Source organism: Macaca nemestrina, chromosome 12 (genome assembly GCF_043159975.1).
Source record: "Macaca nemestrina isolate mMacNem1 chromosome 12, mMacNem.hap1, whole genome shotgun sequence".
NCBI lineage: Eukaryota > Metazoa > Chordata > Mammalia > Primates > Cercopithecidae > Macaca > Macaca nemestrina.
The window spans coordinates 108364276-108379670 of NC_092136.1; the positions used below are offsets into that span (position 1 = coordinate 108364276).

Here is a 15395-nt window from a genome sequence, read left to right on the forward strand (position 1 = left end):
ATTATCTGGATGTGAATCTTGGTTCTGTGTTATATAATCTTTGCTAAATAACCTAGCCTTTCTGGGCCTCACTGACCTCTTCCTTAAAATGGTAATCAGGACCAGGTGTGGTGGCTCATGCCTATAATCCCAGCACTTTGGGAGGGTAAGGCGGAAGGATCACTTGAAGCCAGAAGTTTAAGAATATCCTGGACAACATAGTGAGACCCCATCTCTACAAACAATAAAAAAATTAGCCAGGCACAGTGGCACATGCCTGTAGTCCCAGCTACTGGGGAGGCTTAGGTGGGAGAATTGTTTGAGCCCCGAAGTTCAAGGCTGCAGTCAGCTATGATTGCACTACTGCACTCCAGCTGGGTAACAGAGCGAGGCCTTATCTCTTAAAAAAAAAAAAAAAAAAAAAAATAATCATAACACTACTTCCTCCTAGCATTCTTGAGAGGTTTAGGAGTATAAATCCATATGGGATGGGCACGGATGGTGGCTTATGGCCGCAATCCCAGCACTTCAGGAGACCAAAGCAGGACACTCCCTTGAGCCCAGGAGTTCAAGACCAACCTGGGCAAAATAGGGACAACCTGTCTCTACAATTTTTTTTTTTTTTTTTTTTTTTTTTGAGATGGAGTCTCACTCTGTTACCCAGGCTGGAGTGCAGTGATGTGATCTCAGCTCACTGCAACCTCCGCCTCCTGGGTTCAAGCAATTCTCCTGCGTCAGGCTCCCAAGTAGCTGGGACTACAGGTGTGTGCCACCACGCCCAGCTAATTTTTGTATTTTTAGTAGAGACAGGGTTTTACCATATTGGCCAGGCTGGTCTCGAACTCCTGACCTTGTGATCTGCCCACCTCAGCCTCCCAAAGTGCTGTGATTACAGGTGTGAGTCACTGAGCCCAACCCCCCAAATTTTTTAAAATAATAAAAAAAAAGAAGTGTAAATCTATGTAAAGCATTTAGAACAATGACTGGTACACAGTAAGCTGTGTACCATAGGTTGACATTGTATTGGGTGGTAGGGCTATTAACAGTGAGAAGATACATCCTTGCCCTCATGAAATTTCGACTTCATCAGATTTTAAATGGATAATGATCCATGACAGCAAATGCTCTGTTGCTCAGGCTGGAGTGCAGTGGCAAGATCTTGGCTCACTGTTTCTGCCTCCTGGGTTCAAGCAGTTCTCCTGCCTCAGCCTTCCAAGTAGCTGGGATCACAGGAGCGCACCACCATGCCTGGCTAATTTTTGTATTTTTCATAGAGAGGGGTTTCACCATGTTAGCCAGGCTGGTCTCAAACTCCTGACTTCCAGTGATCTGCCCGCCTCTGCCTCCCAAAAGTGCTAGGATTACAGGCGTGAGCCACTGTGCCTGGCCTCTTATTTTTCTTTTTTCAACAGTGATATATAACAATTCAGATATCTTTTTTCTCTTATTAGGGAAGAATAAAATGCACTCTGTTTTCAAGAGATTCATAATAATTGTTCAAATAATTTAATTCTCAGATTTTGAACTCTTCTAAAATTAGTTACTATTATAATTAAATGGTATATTGATAAAATAACAGGTTTGCAAGCAGCAACAGTGTTTCAAATAGAGTGATCAGAAATAAAAGATCACTTTATAAACATAATTTGTTTTATAAACAAACTAGTGATTTTTTTAAAAGACACAAAATTGGCTGGTGTGGTGGCTCATGCCTGTAATCCCAGAACTTTGAGAGCCCAAGGTAGGCAGATCACTTGAGGTCAGGAGTTTGAGGCTGGCCTGGCCAACATGGTGAAACCCAGGCTCTACTAAAACTACAAAAGTTAGCTGGGTGTGGTGGCATGTAGCTGTAGCCCCAGGTCCTCAGGAGGCTGAGGCAGGAGAATGCTTGAACCCGGAGGTGGAGGTTGCAGTGAGATGGCATGGTGCCAGTGTACTCCAGCCTAGGCAACAGAGCAAGACTCTTTCTGGAAAAAAAAAAAAAAAAGACATAAACTTTGTCTTCATGGGTAATTTTGCAATATATTTTTAGTTGTATTTACTTTAACACGATCTTATATTCTTTCCAAACTAGGAAATTTAGAGGGAAAAAACATTATAAGAAATGTTTGTCTAAATGTCACGACAGAGAGAGAAGTTAAAACAACAAAGACCTAGGAAGAATCAAAGCTTAAGTTGCAAAGGAGGTTGAGGAAAGCTAAGATCTATAGGACACAGGAAGGGACAAGATTTAAAAGCCAGAATTCTTTTAGTAAGATAGGGGGAAAAAAATCAAAATTTTGTTGATTTTGTTCATTACTGATTCTCAGCAACAGTCAGAATGAAGAGTGCTTAAATGCCATAAATGAACAAAGCACACAAAGTAAATTTCTTATTCACTCCCTGCAACTCTATGAAAAGGAAATGGAACATCCTGTCAAAAAAATCATTCATTCATTTATTTATTCTATAAGCAACATATATTCATTAAACATGAACTATGTCTGAGATCCTGTGCTAATAAATGGAACAGAGTCTCTGCTCTGTAGGGACTCAAAGTCTAGTGAAGGTGGCAGACAAATACACAGTTAATTGCAAAAATGTGACCAATGAGTATATAAAACATCCATGGGGCACATCAAAAGGAAGTACCTAATTGTGTCTAGGTGGGTAAGGGAAGGTTTCAGAAGGAGATACTTGGGCCAAGTATCAAAAGATGAAGATGTCGTTGTCATGCAGCTGAGCACTCTAGGGAGAGGAAATATCATGGGGGGTGTAGGTAATGGGGAGCCCTTAACATGTTTTAAGTAAGGAAATTATTTCTTAGAAACAGTGTTTCGGCCGGGCGCCCTGGCTCAAGCCTGTAATCCCAGCACTTTGGGAGGCCGAGATGGGGCGGATCACGAGGTCAGGAGATCGAGGCCATCCTGGCTAACACGGTGAAATCCCGTCTCTACTAAAAAAAAAAAATACAAAAAACTAGCTGAGCGTGGTGGCGGCGCCTGTAGTCCCAGCTACTCGGGAGGCTGAGGCAGGAGAATGGCGTGAACCCGGGAGGCGGAGCTTACAGTGAGCTGAGATCTGGCCACTGCCCTCCAGCCTGGAGGCTGAGGCAGGAGAATGGCCTAAACCCGGGAGGCGGAGCTTACAGTGAGCTGAGATCCGGCCACTGCCCTCCAGCCTGGGCAGCAGAGGGAGACTCCGTCTCAAAAAAAAAAAAAAGAAAAGAAACAGTGTTTCTACAGAGTTCAGTGTTTATACAGAGAAGACGAAGAGACTAGAGACTAGGAAACTAATCAGAAGTTAGATGAAAAATGAGATGTTACAGTGGAGAATGAAAGAAAAGATCAGATTTGGGAGATACTTTGGAAGTGGAATTAATAGGACTTGATGACAGATTACATGTAGGCACTAATAAGAGTGAGAAATCTAGGGTAAGCCCTCTGTTTCTGGCTTGGATGACTGGCTAAATGGTGGTGTCATAAGCTGAGACCAGAAGGAATACTGAGAATAAGCAACTTTTATGATGGGGAAGATCAGAAATTCAGTTTTGGAACTGTTGAGTTTGATACAGAAATGCCCATATAATTAGAAATACAGAGCTCAGCTACAGATGTGGATTGTGTTAAGGTAAACAAACACAGGAAAGAAGTAAAATGCATATTATTTTTCATGCGCATTGAAGAACAATATGCATTTTACTTCTTCTTTCCTGTGTTTATTTACCCAGATGCTGTCTCGCAGCTGGTTACTGTAATGGCACTTCAGCAAGTCATACCACCACTCTGTCAAAGCCAGCTGTTTCTAGGTGATGGCACATATGGTAGGGGAATTTTGTTGCTCTCAGCCCATAACCACACTTCCTTTGCTGTTAATGGGTCCCCATTAGAGGCAATGTTGTATGAAATAAAATAATGACGGATAATGCATTATGTTATGAGAGGTATTATTGCCAGAAGTAATGCAGGCAGAGAAATAAAATTAATATCCAGAATATTTGTCTATCATTGTGAGGACAAATGGATGCCTCCTCTATTATGGGAATGGTCTAATATAACCATCCTGTCACCAACTAGCCAGCATATCTCATTACTGGGAGCAAAACAATAGCCTTTGATATATAGTCAGTGGTGACTGTAGCCAGAACAACTTTGGTGAGGGAAAGACCATGTTGTTGAGTCTATATAAAGCCTCCATCCCTGTAATCCTGGTCACTTTGGACAAGACTCCACAGTGCAACCACTGAGGTGCCAGGGGGAAAAGCTGACATTCACAAGATGGTTCATCTTGTCCATCTGATACTGAGAGCTGTCTGCCTCATATAAGCCCTCTGGAGAGCATTCACATGGACAGAAATATACTTTGTATCCATTCTGAGTATACCTCTACCCTGACCTATACTCACCAATTTTCCAATTTTATTCTTTGCAAATGTTGATCAGCTGGGAAACTACAAATGTTGGTCAGCACAGTCAATGAGATGCCTACCTCAGGCTGTTTCCTCTTCAAATGAAGTGGAAAACCAAACATATCGCCTGAAGTTGTGCTCACTGGAAGGATATCTTTTGATCATTTTCTGGGCCAACTGAGGAATTGAAATCAGTAACTGTCCATTTTTAGATGGTGCAGCATCCTGTACAGATCCAACTTATTTTCTCCAACATATTCCTCCCTGTTAACTTGTCATGGGGACTCTCTGTGAAGCCAAAGGTATGGAGACGATGTGGAGGTAATGCAGCTTAAGTAGTAGTTGCAGGAGTCTGAGCCACCTGCACATGCAGCTTACTTGGGCCTTCTGGACCTTCTCAGACTCATTCCCATATAGACCGCATTATTTTATACTGAAACAGTGCTACATACTCTCAATTTTATGGTTTAATTGATTAGATAAATCCCAGGTCAGTTCATGATCATAGCACTTGGTACCCTATTATCAAGCATCCAGTCTCTACCAGGACCCAGCTGCAAATCTGGAACAGATTTTCAAATGGAATATAGCTTCTGGCAGAGGAAGGAATTCATTACCTTCTTCCTAAACCCTAGAGGTCTGTGCTGTGATTCTCCCATTAGGTCTCTTTAGAGACTCTATAGTTTTTCACTACCAAGGACATTTTTAATGCTGTTGGGACTGCTGGGCCATAAAGCCCAAGTTGTAGGGCAGCTTGACCACATTGTGGATCTGCTACACACCTCTTTCTTGCTCCATGTCCCACTGGAGCCAGTCTGCTTTATTAGATCACCTAGTAAAGAGGTTGGAGCAGCATCCCCAAAATATGTCATACGTTAGCTCTCAAATCGAGAGAGGGCCTCTAAGCGTTGTGCTTCTTCAAGATGGACAGTATAAGGTACAGTAACTTGTCTCTCATTTTTGAAAGAATAGCTCAAATGTCTTTAAGCTTCAATTATATGCCAGATCCTTAACTTTTTGCAAAGTTTTTCTGCCTCCTTTTAGTGTGCATTTGTCCTACTAAGCCACCAAGGAGCTGTTATTTTCTGCTCACCACATCCAATCAAGGTAAGGTCATCAATGTAATGGACAGCCATAATGTTCTATGGAAACAGATGTACAAGCCCCTGGGGACAAGAGCAGGAAAGCTGATATATTTTCGGGAGCAAGATGTAAAAACACTCTGTTCTTTCCATGAAAATGCAGACTGCATCTCCTATTGCTTAGTGATCAGGATGGGAAAGAACACATTTGCCAGGTCAGCTGCAGCATACCAGGTACCTGGCGCTGTGTTGATTTGCTCTGTTGAAGAAGCCATATCTGGAAGCCTCACTGCAATTGTGTCATCACCTGACCTCTACCACTTCAAAGTTCCATTAGTCCCAGTGAACTAAAGGGACCAGTTCCATCATAGCTTTCCCCACTGTCATCTCCAGCCTTGTAAAGGACAGCCACCACAGAGTTCATCAAGAAATATGCTGCTCCTGGGCCAGACATGGTGACTCACGCCTGTAATCCCAGCACTTTGGGAGGCCCAGGCAGGCAGATCACAAGGTCAGGAGTTCGAGACCAGCCTGGCCAATATGGTGAAACCCTGTCTCTACTAAAAATACAAAAAAATTAGCCAGGCATGGTGGTGCATGCCTGTTATCCCAGCTTCTTGGGAGGCTGAGGCAGGAGAATTGCTTGAATCCAGGAGGCAGAGGTTGCAGTGAGCCGAGATTGCGCCACTGCACTCCAGTCTGGGTGACAGTTAGACTCCGTCTCAAAGAAAAAAAAAGAGAGAGAGAGAAAGAAATATGCTGCTCCCTTCACCAAGCTATTACTTCATAGCTTGATGAAAAAGGTATCTCCTGGGACTTCCTGAGGTGATGGCTAGATGGTGGGTTAGTAGATTGCACATAACAGAAACAAACACACAATTCCCTGAACTTTTAGAAATCTTTTTTCTAATGGAACAGGAATTTAAAAAAATTAAAGAATGTGTAAACAGAAACTCAGCTGTACATAAGAAAATCCAATTCCCTCTGAGAAGGAGTAAGAGCTGAAGTGCTTTAAAAATTAACTGCCTGTTTTTCTGTGGCTAGTGAGCCTTATCTCTCCTCCTTTCCTAGGCATTGTAAAGACCCTGTTTCTCTAGCTGTGCAGCTGCAAGGTCACTAGACAAATAAACTCAAGTCATAAAACATGTTTTCCTTGAAAAGTAAGAAATGATGTAATGCATGTCTCAATTAATTGAATTAACTATGATTTCTCGCTTCTGTAACATGCTTCCCCCTGCACAGATCTCCCCCAACTCCATGAAGTGCTTAAAAGGTAACTTAACTCTGTTCAGGGCTCAGTCCTTTGGATGTTAATCTGACTGGGCTGGTACACCTAAAATAATAAATATCCTCCTCAATCCCATCGGTCTCTCTGATTCCTTATCAATCCTGCTACACTATAGTATACCAGGGAAGTTCCAGCATTTTGCAAAGGTTGAGCTTTGGTTGGCTCTACCTAAATCAGGCTTTGATTAGCTAACTTAACAGACCATTAACATAATTTCTGGCCAAAATATTAAATCCACAATCCCAGGTGAGTATGGCCATATCAGTAAATTTGGCTCAGCCAACTCTTGATCTAACAGCCTTAGAATCCACCCTCACACAATGCTTCTGAGACTCCTGGCAATATAGATTAGTAATTTCTTGTAACTCTTCTGGTTTATAAACGATCTCCTCTTGGAGTGGACCCTGTACCTTTGTCTGGGCTGTCCTGAAATACAAATCTCCTTGTGAGCTAAAGGCAATGAGAAATAGTGGAGGAGGAATCCTGAGGAGAATCAGCATACGTGTGTGTGGCAACTGTGCCACTGCAGTCACTGAAAGGCTTTTATGCAGAAAAGGGCTGCGCTGCTTCCCTCAAAAGGGAGAGCAAGGGTTCCCTACACCAACAAGGCACTTTGGAAGTTCAAGATTCTTAGCCTTGTGTATGTTTGCCCAAATGTCCTAATCCCAGGGCTCAGGGTTCTACTTCTTCTCCCCTTATCTTAGTGCAAAAGACCTGGCAGGGTTAAGCATTTGGTAGTACTGTAGGCATTGTAATCCTGTGACCCTTGCAATGGAACCCAGGGTTGCCCTCAACCCATGCTGTGGCTATGAGATAAAGGACCACTCCAGAGCTGCCAGGGAAGTCTTCTGATTTTCTGCACAGATTTTTAAATTTTTTTATTTTACTATTTTATTGAGGTATGGTTGATGTACAATAAACTACACATATTTAAATTGTACAATGTACAGTTTTGATATGTCCATTATACCTGTAAATCCATCACTACCATAAAAAATGAATCTATCCATCACCCTCCAAAGTTTCCTCGTACTCCTTTGGAATCCCTCTCTCTTTCCTCTTTTCTATCTCCAGACAACTACTGATCTGCTTTATGTCACTTCAGATTTATGTCTTCTAGAACTGTATGTATATGAAATCATAGAGTATGTACTCTTTTTTGACAGATTTATTTCATTCAGCATTATTTTGAGGTTTGTCCATGTCGTTCTGTGTATCAGTAGTTCATTCTGTTGCACTGCTGAGTAGTATTCCTTTGTGCAGATATCCTACCACTTATTTATCCATTCACCTGCTGATGCACATTTGTGCTGTTTCTGGTTTTTCACTATTACAATGACAAACCAGCTATGAATATTCACATACACTCTTTCTGTGGACATGTTTTTATTTCAGTTGGGTAAATATGTAGGGGTGGAATGACTAGGTAGAATAGTTGGTGTGTTTACTTGTTTAAAAAAAACCTGCCAAACTGTTTTCTGAAGTACACACACTAATTGGCATTTGCTCCATATCCTTGCCAACAATTGGCATGACAGACTATTTCAGTCATTCTAGTGGGTGTGTAGTGGTATCTCATTATCGTTTTAGTTAGCACTTCTCTAATGGTTAATGACAGTCACTGGTTGAGTTATGCTAATTTGCTATGTATATATCTTCACTGATGGAGTGTTTATTCAAATTTTTTGCCCACTTTAAAATGTGACTGAGAGGTGTTTTTTTTTTTTTTAACATATTCTTGATTCAACACCTTTGTCAGATATATATTTTGCAAATGTTTTATCCCTGTCTATGGCTTGTATTTTTATTTTTGTAACACGTCAAAGAACAAAAGTTTTTAATTTTGATGAAGTAAAATTTAAAATTGTTTCTTTTATAGTTCCTAGCTTCAGTTTCCTCTTTAAAAAATCTTGGCCAGAACAAAAGACACTAAGATTTTCTCCATCAATTACTTTTAGATGCTTTATGGTTTTTGTTCTTATATTTAGATCTATGATCTCCTTTCAGTTAATTTTACACGTACTGTAAGATAACACTCAAGTTTCATTTTTCTGCATTTGAATATTCAATTTGTTGAAAAGACCATTTTTTCCCAATTAAGTTCCCTTGGCACCTCTGTTGAAAATTAATTAACAATATACATGGGGTTTATTTATTTATTTATTTTGAGACAGAGTCTCACTCTGTCATCCAGGCTGGATAGTGAAAGGATAGCAGTGGCTGCGGGGAAAGACTGATTCCAAGGAATGAGTCATCTTGCTCACCTGACTATTAAGATTCTCCTCTGCTGAGATTGTTCTTTGGTGAGCATTCACATAGGACACAAGCATCTTCTCACTTGGTGCCCATTTGGAGAAGTCTACACATACCTCTTCCCCAGACCACTTGTCACCAATTTTCTAACCCATGTTCTTTCCAAATCCCTGACCATCCAGGCAAACCATCAGTCACCATCCATCCATAGATCTGTACTTCTGGCCATCTTTTCTTCCAGGCACAATATACAACCAGGTATGCTACTTGAGGTTCTATCCCGGCGGAAGGACTTCCCTTCCCCTCTGTACTGCAAGTGAAGCTGTAATGTATATGGAACTTCCTGTGAGTCCCACCTTTTACTTGACCCCCTTAGGACTGTTAGGACTTGAGTTTGACCAACGGAATGCAGAATAAATGTTGCTGTGACTTCCAAGATAAGGCCTTAAAAAGCCTTGTAACTTCCACTTTCTGTCTTTGATACTTTTGTTTGTTTGTTCTGAGAGGGAGTCTCGCTCTGTCGCCCAGGCTGGAGTGCAGTGGCGTGATCTCGGCTCACTGAAAGCTCCGCCTCCCAGGTTCACGCCGTTCTCCTGCCTCAGCCTCCCGAGTAGCTGGGACTACAGGCGCTCGCCACTACTCCCGGCTAATTTTTTTTTTTTTCCTTTTAACTAGAGACGGGGTTTCACCGTGTTAGCCAGGATGGTCTCGATCTCCCGACCTCGCGATCCGCCCACCTCGGCCTCCTAAAGTGCTGGGGTTACAGACGTGAGCCACCATGCCCAGCCACATGGGGGTTTATTTCACAATTCCATATTCTGCTCCATTGACCTATATGTCTGTCTATATGCCAATACTACAATATCATGATTACAGTAGCTTTGTAAGTCTTGAAATCAGGCGGTATAGTTCTCCAATGTTGGGATTCAATCAGGCTGCTGGGAAAAATATTAGTTATGATGGCCACAAAACCTTTTTGGAAGGCCTAAGGGTTTTCACATGACTTCGGTAATAGACCGGGCGGAAGGCGGCCTGGTCCCATTACCTTTAGTTAAAAAGTTTAAAGTAGTAAACAACGGGATGTGGGGAAGTTTTATCTAGTTAGCTTGTTTACTCATGTGGTCTTAAGACAAGCCTTTGATGTGTGCTTTTTACTGGGGAAGTCCACAATGTCAGTTACCCTCTAATGGCGTTGACTCAAGCTTTTGTTAACTAATCTTAATGAATAAATATGAGTCTCCCTAGCTGACGGGGGCCAGCCGCAGTGACAAGCCTCTCTTGGTGTGTAGGCGGTCGGACACTCAGCAGGATGGGCAAAACAGAGTATCTGTGTGTCAGTGTGCATTTTATTCATTCGTCGTTTGGGTCAGGGTCTGCGGGCAGACCCCCTGCAGCTAATGCCCTCTTGTGAGGAGCAATACCTCATTTCAAATTTGTTTTTTTCCCCAAATACTACATATTTCCTTAGTAAGTGTTTCATCAACTTACATTTGCCTCATCCACTCTATTTTTCTAAGTTTTCTTTTCTTTTCCAAGTCTTGCCTTCTCTTCAGTTTAGAGAAATGGAATTCACTTTCCTTTTTGTCTTCTACCACTATACTGTCAGTAGATAGCCAAAACTATTGAGAAACAAAAATGAATATACAAAATGTTGAAATATTGATTGTGAGGTTATCTGGCAATAGAAAAGAACTTCTGTGTGTTCAGTAGGAATAGCCAAGATAGAAACAGAGGAAGGGATAGATACTTTCAAGGTATTTCTAATTAAGTGACGGGTGAGGAGTACACTCAGCCTTCAGAAGCACATGCTACAGATAGACCAACAAAGTACTAGTGTACTGAGGTACTTAATAAGTATTTGTTGAATGGATAAACAGATATATTCTAAGAGTGTCTCATCTTCTCTTATGAATAGACCTGACCTACTCTTAGTGCTGATGGCTTTTGATGACTCTAATTCTCAAGGAGTATAGCCACCCTTCAGGAATGCAGAAGTCCCTGTACCATGTCCTAAGACTTTGTGGTTTCCCCGTTATGACACTTTCTCCTAACTGGTTGTCTATATTCACCCTCCAGCTCATTCCCCCTGCTCTATCACACATACCCTAGATAATAAGGAGAGTTTGTTAATCCTTCCAAACACTATATATTTGCCCTTATTAAACCACTTAACATATTTACTACACTGTACTGAAATATCCTGTTTACTTGACTGTCTCCCTAATTGAAAGGCAAACTACTTAAGTCTATCCCCTGCATCTAGAACAATGTCTGGTATATGGTTGATATGCAATAGTTTATTAAACAAATGAATGAATTCATACCTTGATCATTTTTACTTTTCATACTTGGTATATTCTTTTGTTTGTTTTTGTTGTTGTTGTTTGTTTTTTTTTGAGACAGAGTCTCACTCTGTTGCCCAGGCTGGAGTGCAGTGGTGCCATCTCAGCTCAAAGTGCTGGGATTACAGGCATGAGCCACAGTGCCTGGTCATACTTAGTGTTAATATATTCAACAACCACATTCTACAATCCGCATACTGAGTATATAATCTGCTGAGTACCAGAGAGTATCTAAAGATGGCCTAGATTCAAAGTGGATAATTAAAAGTAAACTTAAATGTAATAAAAAGATAAATTGCTGTGCCTTGAAGTATTATTAGCAACCCCCGAGTAGCTAACTTAAGCAAAATGTATCAATTAAATTACTAGGATTTATTATTTTAAAAAATAATTTTAAAATTAATTTTAAAATTAAATACAAAAATACAAACGGGTTTCTAAATACATAAGATTAAAAATTAACATTTTTCTTACTGTATCAGAAACTGGCCTCCAGCCATTGTTTTCTATACGATGATACCAGCCACTATGATCCTCTTCCTGAAGATGATCATTTTTATTATGAGATGTATGCTTTGCTGGAAGTTTTGCATAATTTCTAGGGCTGTTAGCACACAGATCTTCAATAGGTCTGTGAGTAAAAATCTTATAGTATATATCAGGTGGAAATTTAACCTGTAGATGGAAAAGTTCAAAGAACCATTGTAATGTTAACTACAAAAATGTTTTACATTTAAAAAATTACATTGTTTTAATTTCATAAAAATGTGCCTTAAAACTACCAAATAAGCATTCATCCATACTTACTCCACCTAATCTGAATCGCACATGAATGCCAGCAGCAGCATCTAGAAGCTCTGCCTATAAGAAAATATATCATTCTTATATATTATTCTTCAGGATTCTGTATGTATCAATTCACTACTTCTCATTCTATTATTTTAAATAATTGCTAAATATTGACTGTTTAGGAAATAGGTCAAGTGAACCAACCTCAGACAATCAATTTTAAATTAGAAAAATTGTTTAAAAAATTTTTTTGAGATGGAATTTCACTTTGTTGCCCAGGCTGGAGTGTGGTGGCACAATCTCAGCTCACTGCAGCCTTAACCTCTTGGGCTCAAGCAATGCTCCCATCTCGGCCTCCCAAATAGCTGAGACTACAGGTATGCACCACCATGCCTGGTTAATTCTGTATTTATTTATTTTTTTTCATGTAGAGACAAGAGTCTATGTTGCCAGGTTGGTCTCGAATTCTTGGCCTCAACTGATACTCCTGTCTTGGCCTCCCAAAGTGCTGAGATTACAGGCATGAGCCAAGGTGCTCAGCCATTTAAAAAATTTTTTTGTAATTAGTAAATATTTTATAAGCTAAGTACTTAATTTCTTATGGACATCAATAACTAATACAGCTTCTATGTTAAATGAAAAAATGATACCAAACTGTTTCCTCTTTATACAATATATAAACATAAAAGCCAAGTAATTTTTTACTCATAAAATTTAACTTTTAAATAAGTCGTCAAATATTACATATAAAATATTACCTTACAGGTAAATTCAAAGAAAAAATTATGACCGAGCAACCTAAATTCAACAGTAGATGACCTTTTCTAATTAGCTATTGTTAAATTTAAAAAGCCATGTTTAAAATTCTCGGCTAGGCGTGGTGGTTCATACCTGTAATCCCAACACTTTGGGAGGCTGAGGAGGGTGGATTGTTTAAGGTAAGGAGTTCTGAAGCCAGCCTGGCCAACATGGTAAAACCTCGTCTCTACTAAAAATACAAAATTTAGCTGGGTGTGGTATTGGGTGCCTGTTAATTCCAGCTACTCTCGAGGCTGAGGCAGGAGAATCGCTTGAACCGGGGAGGTGGAGGCTGCAGTGAGCAGAGATTGCACCACTGCACTCTAGCCTGGGTGACAGAGACTCCGTCTCAATAAATAAATATATAAAATAAAATAAAATAATGTAAGAATTGTATATAATAGGTTTTCTAGATTTTAGTTTGGTATGCTGCACCAAATGGAAAGTAGAGAAAAAATTCTTTTTTTTTTTCTTTTTTTTTTTTTTTTTTTTGAGACAGAGTCTCGCTCTGTCACCCAGGCTGGAGTGCAGTGACCGGATCTCAGCTCACTGCAAGCTCCGCCTCCCGGGTTCACGCCATTCTCCTGCCTCAGCCTCCCGAGTAGCTGGGACTACAGGCACCCGCCACCTCGCCCGGCTAGTTTTTTGTAGTTTTTAGTAGAGACGGGGTTTCTACCGTGTTAGCCAGGATGGTCTCGATCTCCTGACCTCGTGATCCACCAGTCTCGGCCTCCCAAAGCGCTGGGATTACAGGCTTGAGCCACCGGAGAAAAAAATTCTTGGTCCTTTATCGGAAGGCAGTTCAATCTGGTCTCCTGATCATATTAGGTTAGATCAGAAAATAGATGCTATTCAAACTGTAGAATCTTAAAGACAACATTAATTTTGCCAAATAATCTTCTCTTGACTAAAAATTTTATGAATTCAAATAAGTGTGAGATCCTGTTATAAAACCTATTTTCTGTATTTGAACTGTAATAATATACATATATACATTTTTTCACTAAGGTGGACAGATCTTAAGTGTACAGCTCCATGAATTTTTACATATGTATTGTACTCTCTTGTGCTTGGCGTCTTTTGCTCAACATGCATCTGTGATAAATCTCTAAGATTCATGTATGTAGTTGTAGATAGCAGCAGTTAGTTCTTTTTCACTGCTATCTACCATTCCATCATATAATAGAATATATGACAATTTATATTATTGTTGGACATTTGATATGTCTCTAGTTTTGGGTTAAAATGAATAAAACTACTGTGAACATTCATTTTTATGTCTTCTGTGGGTTATAGCAATCATTTCTCTTTGTTACATACCCAGAAATGAAATATGAGAGGTCATGAGGTATATATGGTACGTAAGTATATAGATGGCCCTGACTTACAGTGGTTCAACTTACAATTTTGACTACAATGGTGTGAAAGTGATATGCATTCAGTAGAAATCACACTTCAAATTTTGAATTTTGATCTTTTCCCAGGCCAGCAATATGTGGTATGATGCTCTTGTTGTGATGCTGGGCAGTGGCAGTAAGCCACAGCTTCCAGTCAGTCACATGATCATGAGGGTAAACAACTGATACTCTACAACAGGGGTCCCCAACCCCCAGGCCATGGACTGGTACCAGTCCGTGGCCTGTTAGGACTGAGCCGCACAGCAGGAGGTGAGCGTCAGGAGCATTACTGCCTGAGCTCCCCATCCTGTCAGATCAGCAGCAGCATCAGATTCTCACAGGCACACAAACCCGCTTGTGAACTGCACATGCACAGGATCTAGGTTGCACACGCCTTATGAGAATCTAATGCCTGGTGATCTGCAGTAGAACAATTTCATCCCAAAACCATCCTCCATATCCCAAGTCTGTGGTAAAATTATCTTCCACTAAACCAGTCCCTGGCACCAAAAAGTTAGGACTGTTGCTCTACAGTATAGACTAAGTTAAACTGGTAAGTTATGTTTGGCAGGTTAGGTGTATTTAATGCAGTTTTTACTTATGATATTTTCACTTTACGATGAGTTTATCTTAACATAACACTGCCATAAGCCAAGGAGCATCTGTAATTTGCTGTACTAGTGACTACCAAAGAGTTTTCCAAATTTTTGTAACAACCCCGTACCAGCAATATATGAGAGTTCTGGTTGCTCCGTCTCCTTATCAACATTTGGTACTGTCAATCCTTCTAATTTTAGCCATTCTGGTAGGGTTATAATGGTAGCTCACTGTAGTTTTTATTTGTATTTTCGTATGACTAACCATGCTGAGCACCTTGCATATGCTTATTGGCCATATGGATCTATCAGTCATGCTAGCGGTTTATCAATTTTATTAACCTATTCAGTGAACCAACTGGCTTTTACTTGCATAGTGGCACCATCATGGTTAAATGCAGCCTCAACCTCCCCAGTTCAACTGATCCTTCTACCTAACCATTCCAAGTAGCTGGGACTACAGGCATGCACCACCGTGACAGGC

At 40.5% G+C, this 15395-nt stretch overlaps 1 protein-coding gene across 24 annotated transcripts in view; it reads right to left on the reverse strand.

The window, feature by feature from the left end:
* The window catches only part of C12H11orf65 (chromosome 12 C11orf65 homolog), a 152942-nt gene that overhangs the window by 88752 nt on the left and 48795 nt on the right, over positions 1-15395 (reverse strand). For 18 of the 24 annotated variants that reach the window (XR_011611042.1, XM_071075543.1, XM_071075544.1 and 15 more), the window contains 3 exons: positions 12139-12192; positions 11806-12006; positions 10478-10608 (listed from right to left, as the gene is read on the reverse strand). Coding sequence is in view for 23 of the 24 variants with exons in the window: in XM_071075543.1 (XP_070931644.1) it covers positions 10478-10608; positions 11806-12006; positions 12139-12192 (386 nt within the window). In the remaining variant the exon portion in view is untranslated. The remainder of the gene's footprint in view (positions 1-10477; positions 10609-11805; positions 12007-12138; positions 12193-15395) is intronic. The other 6 variants (XM_071075548.1, XM_071075558.1, XM_071075557.1 and 3 more) reach the window with 1 other exon arrangement.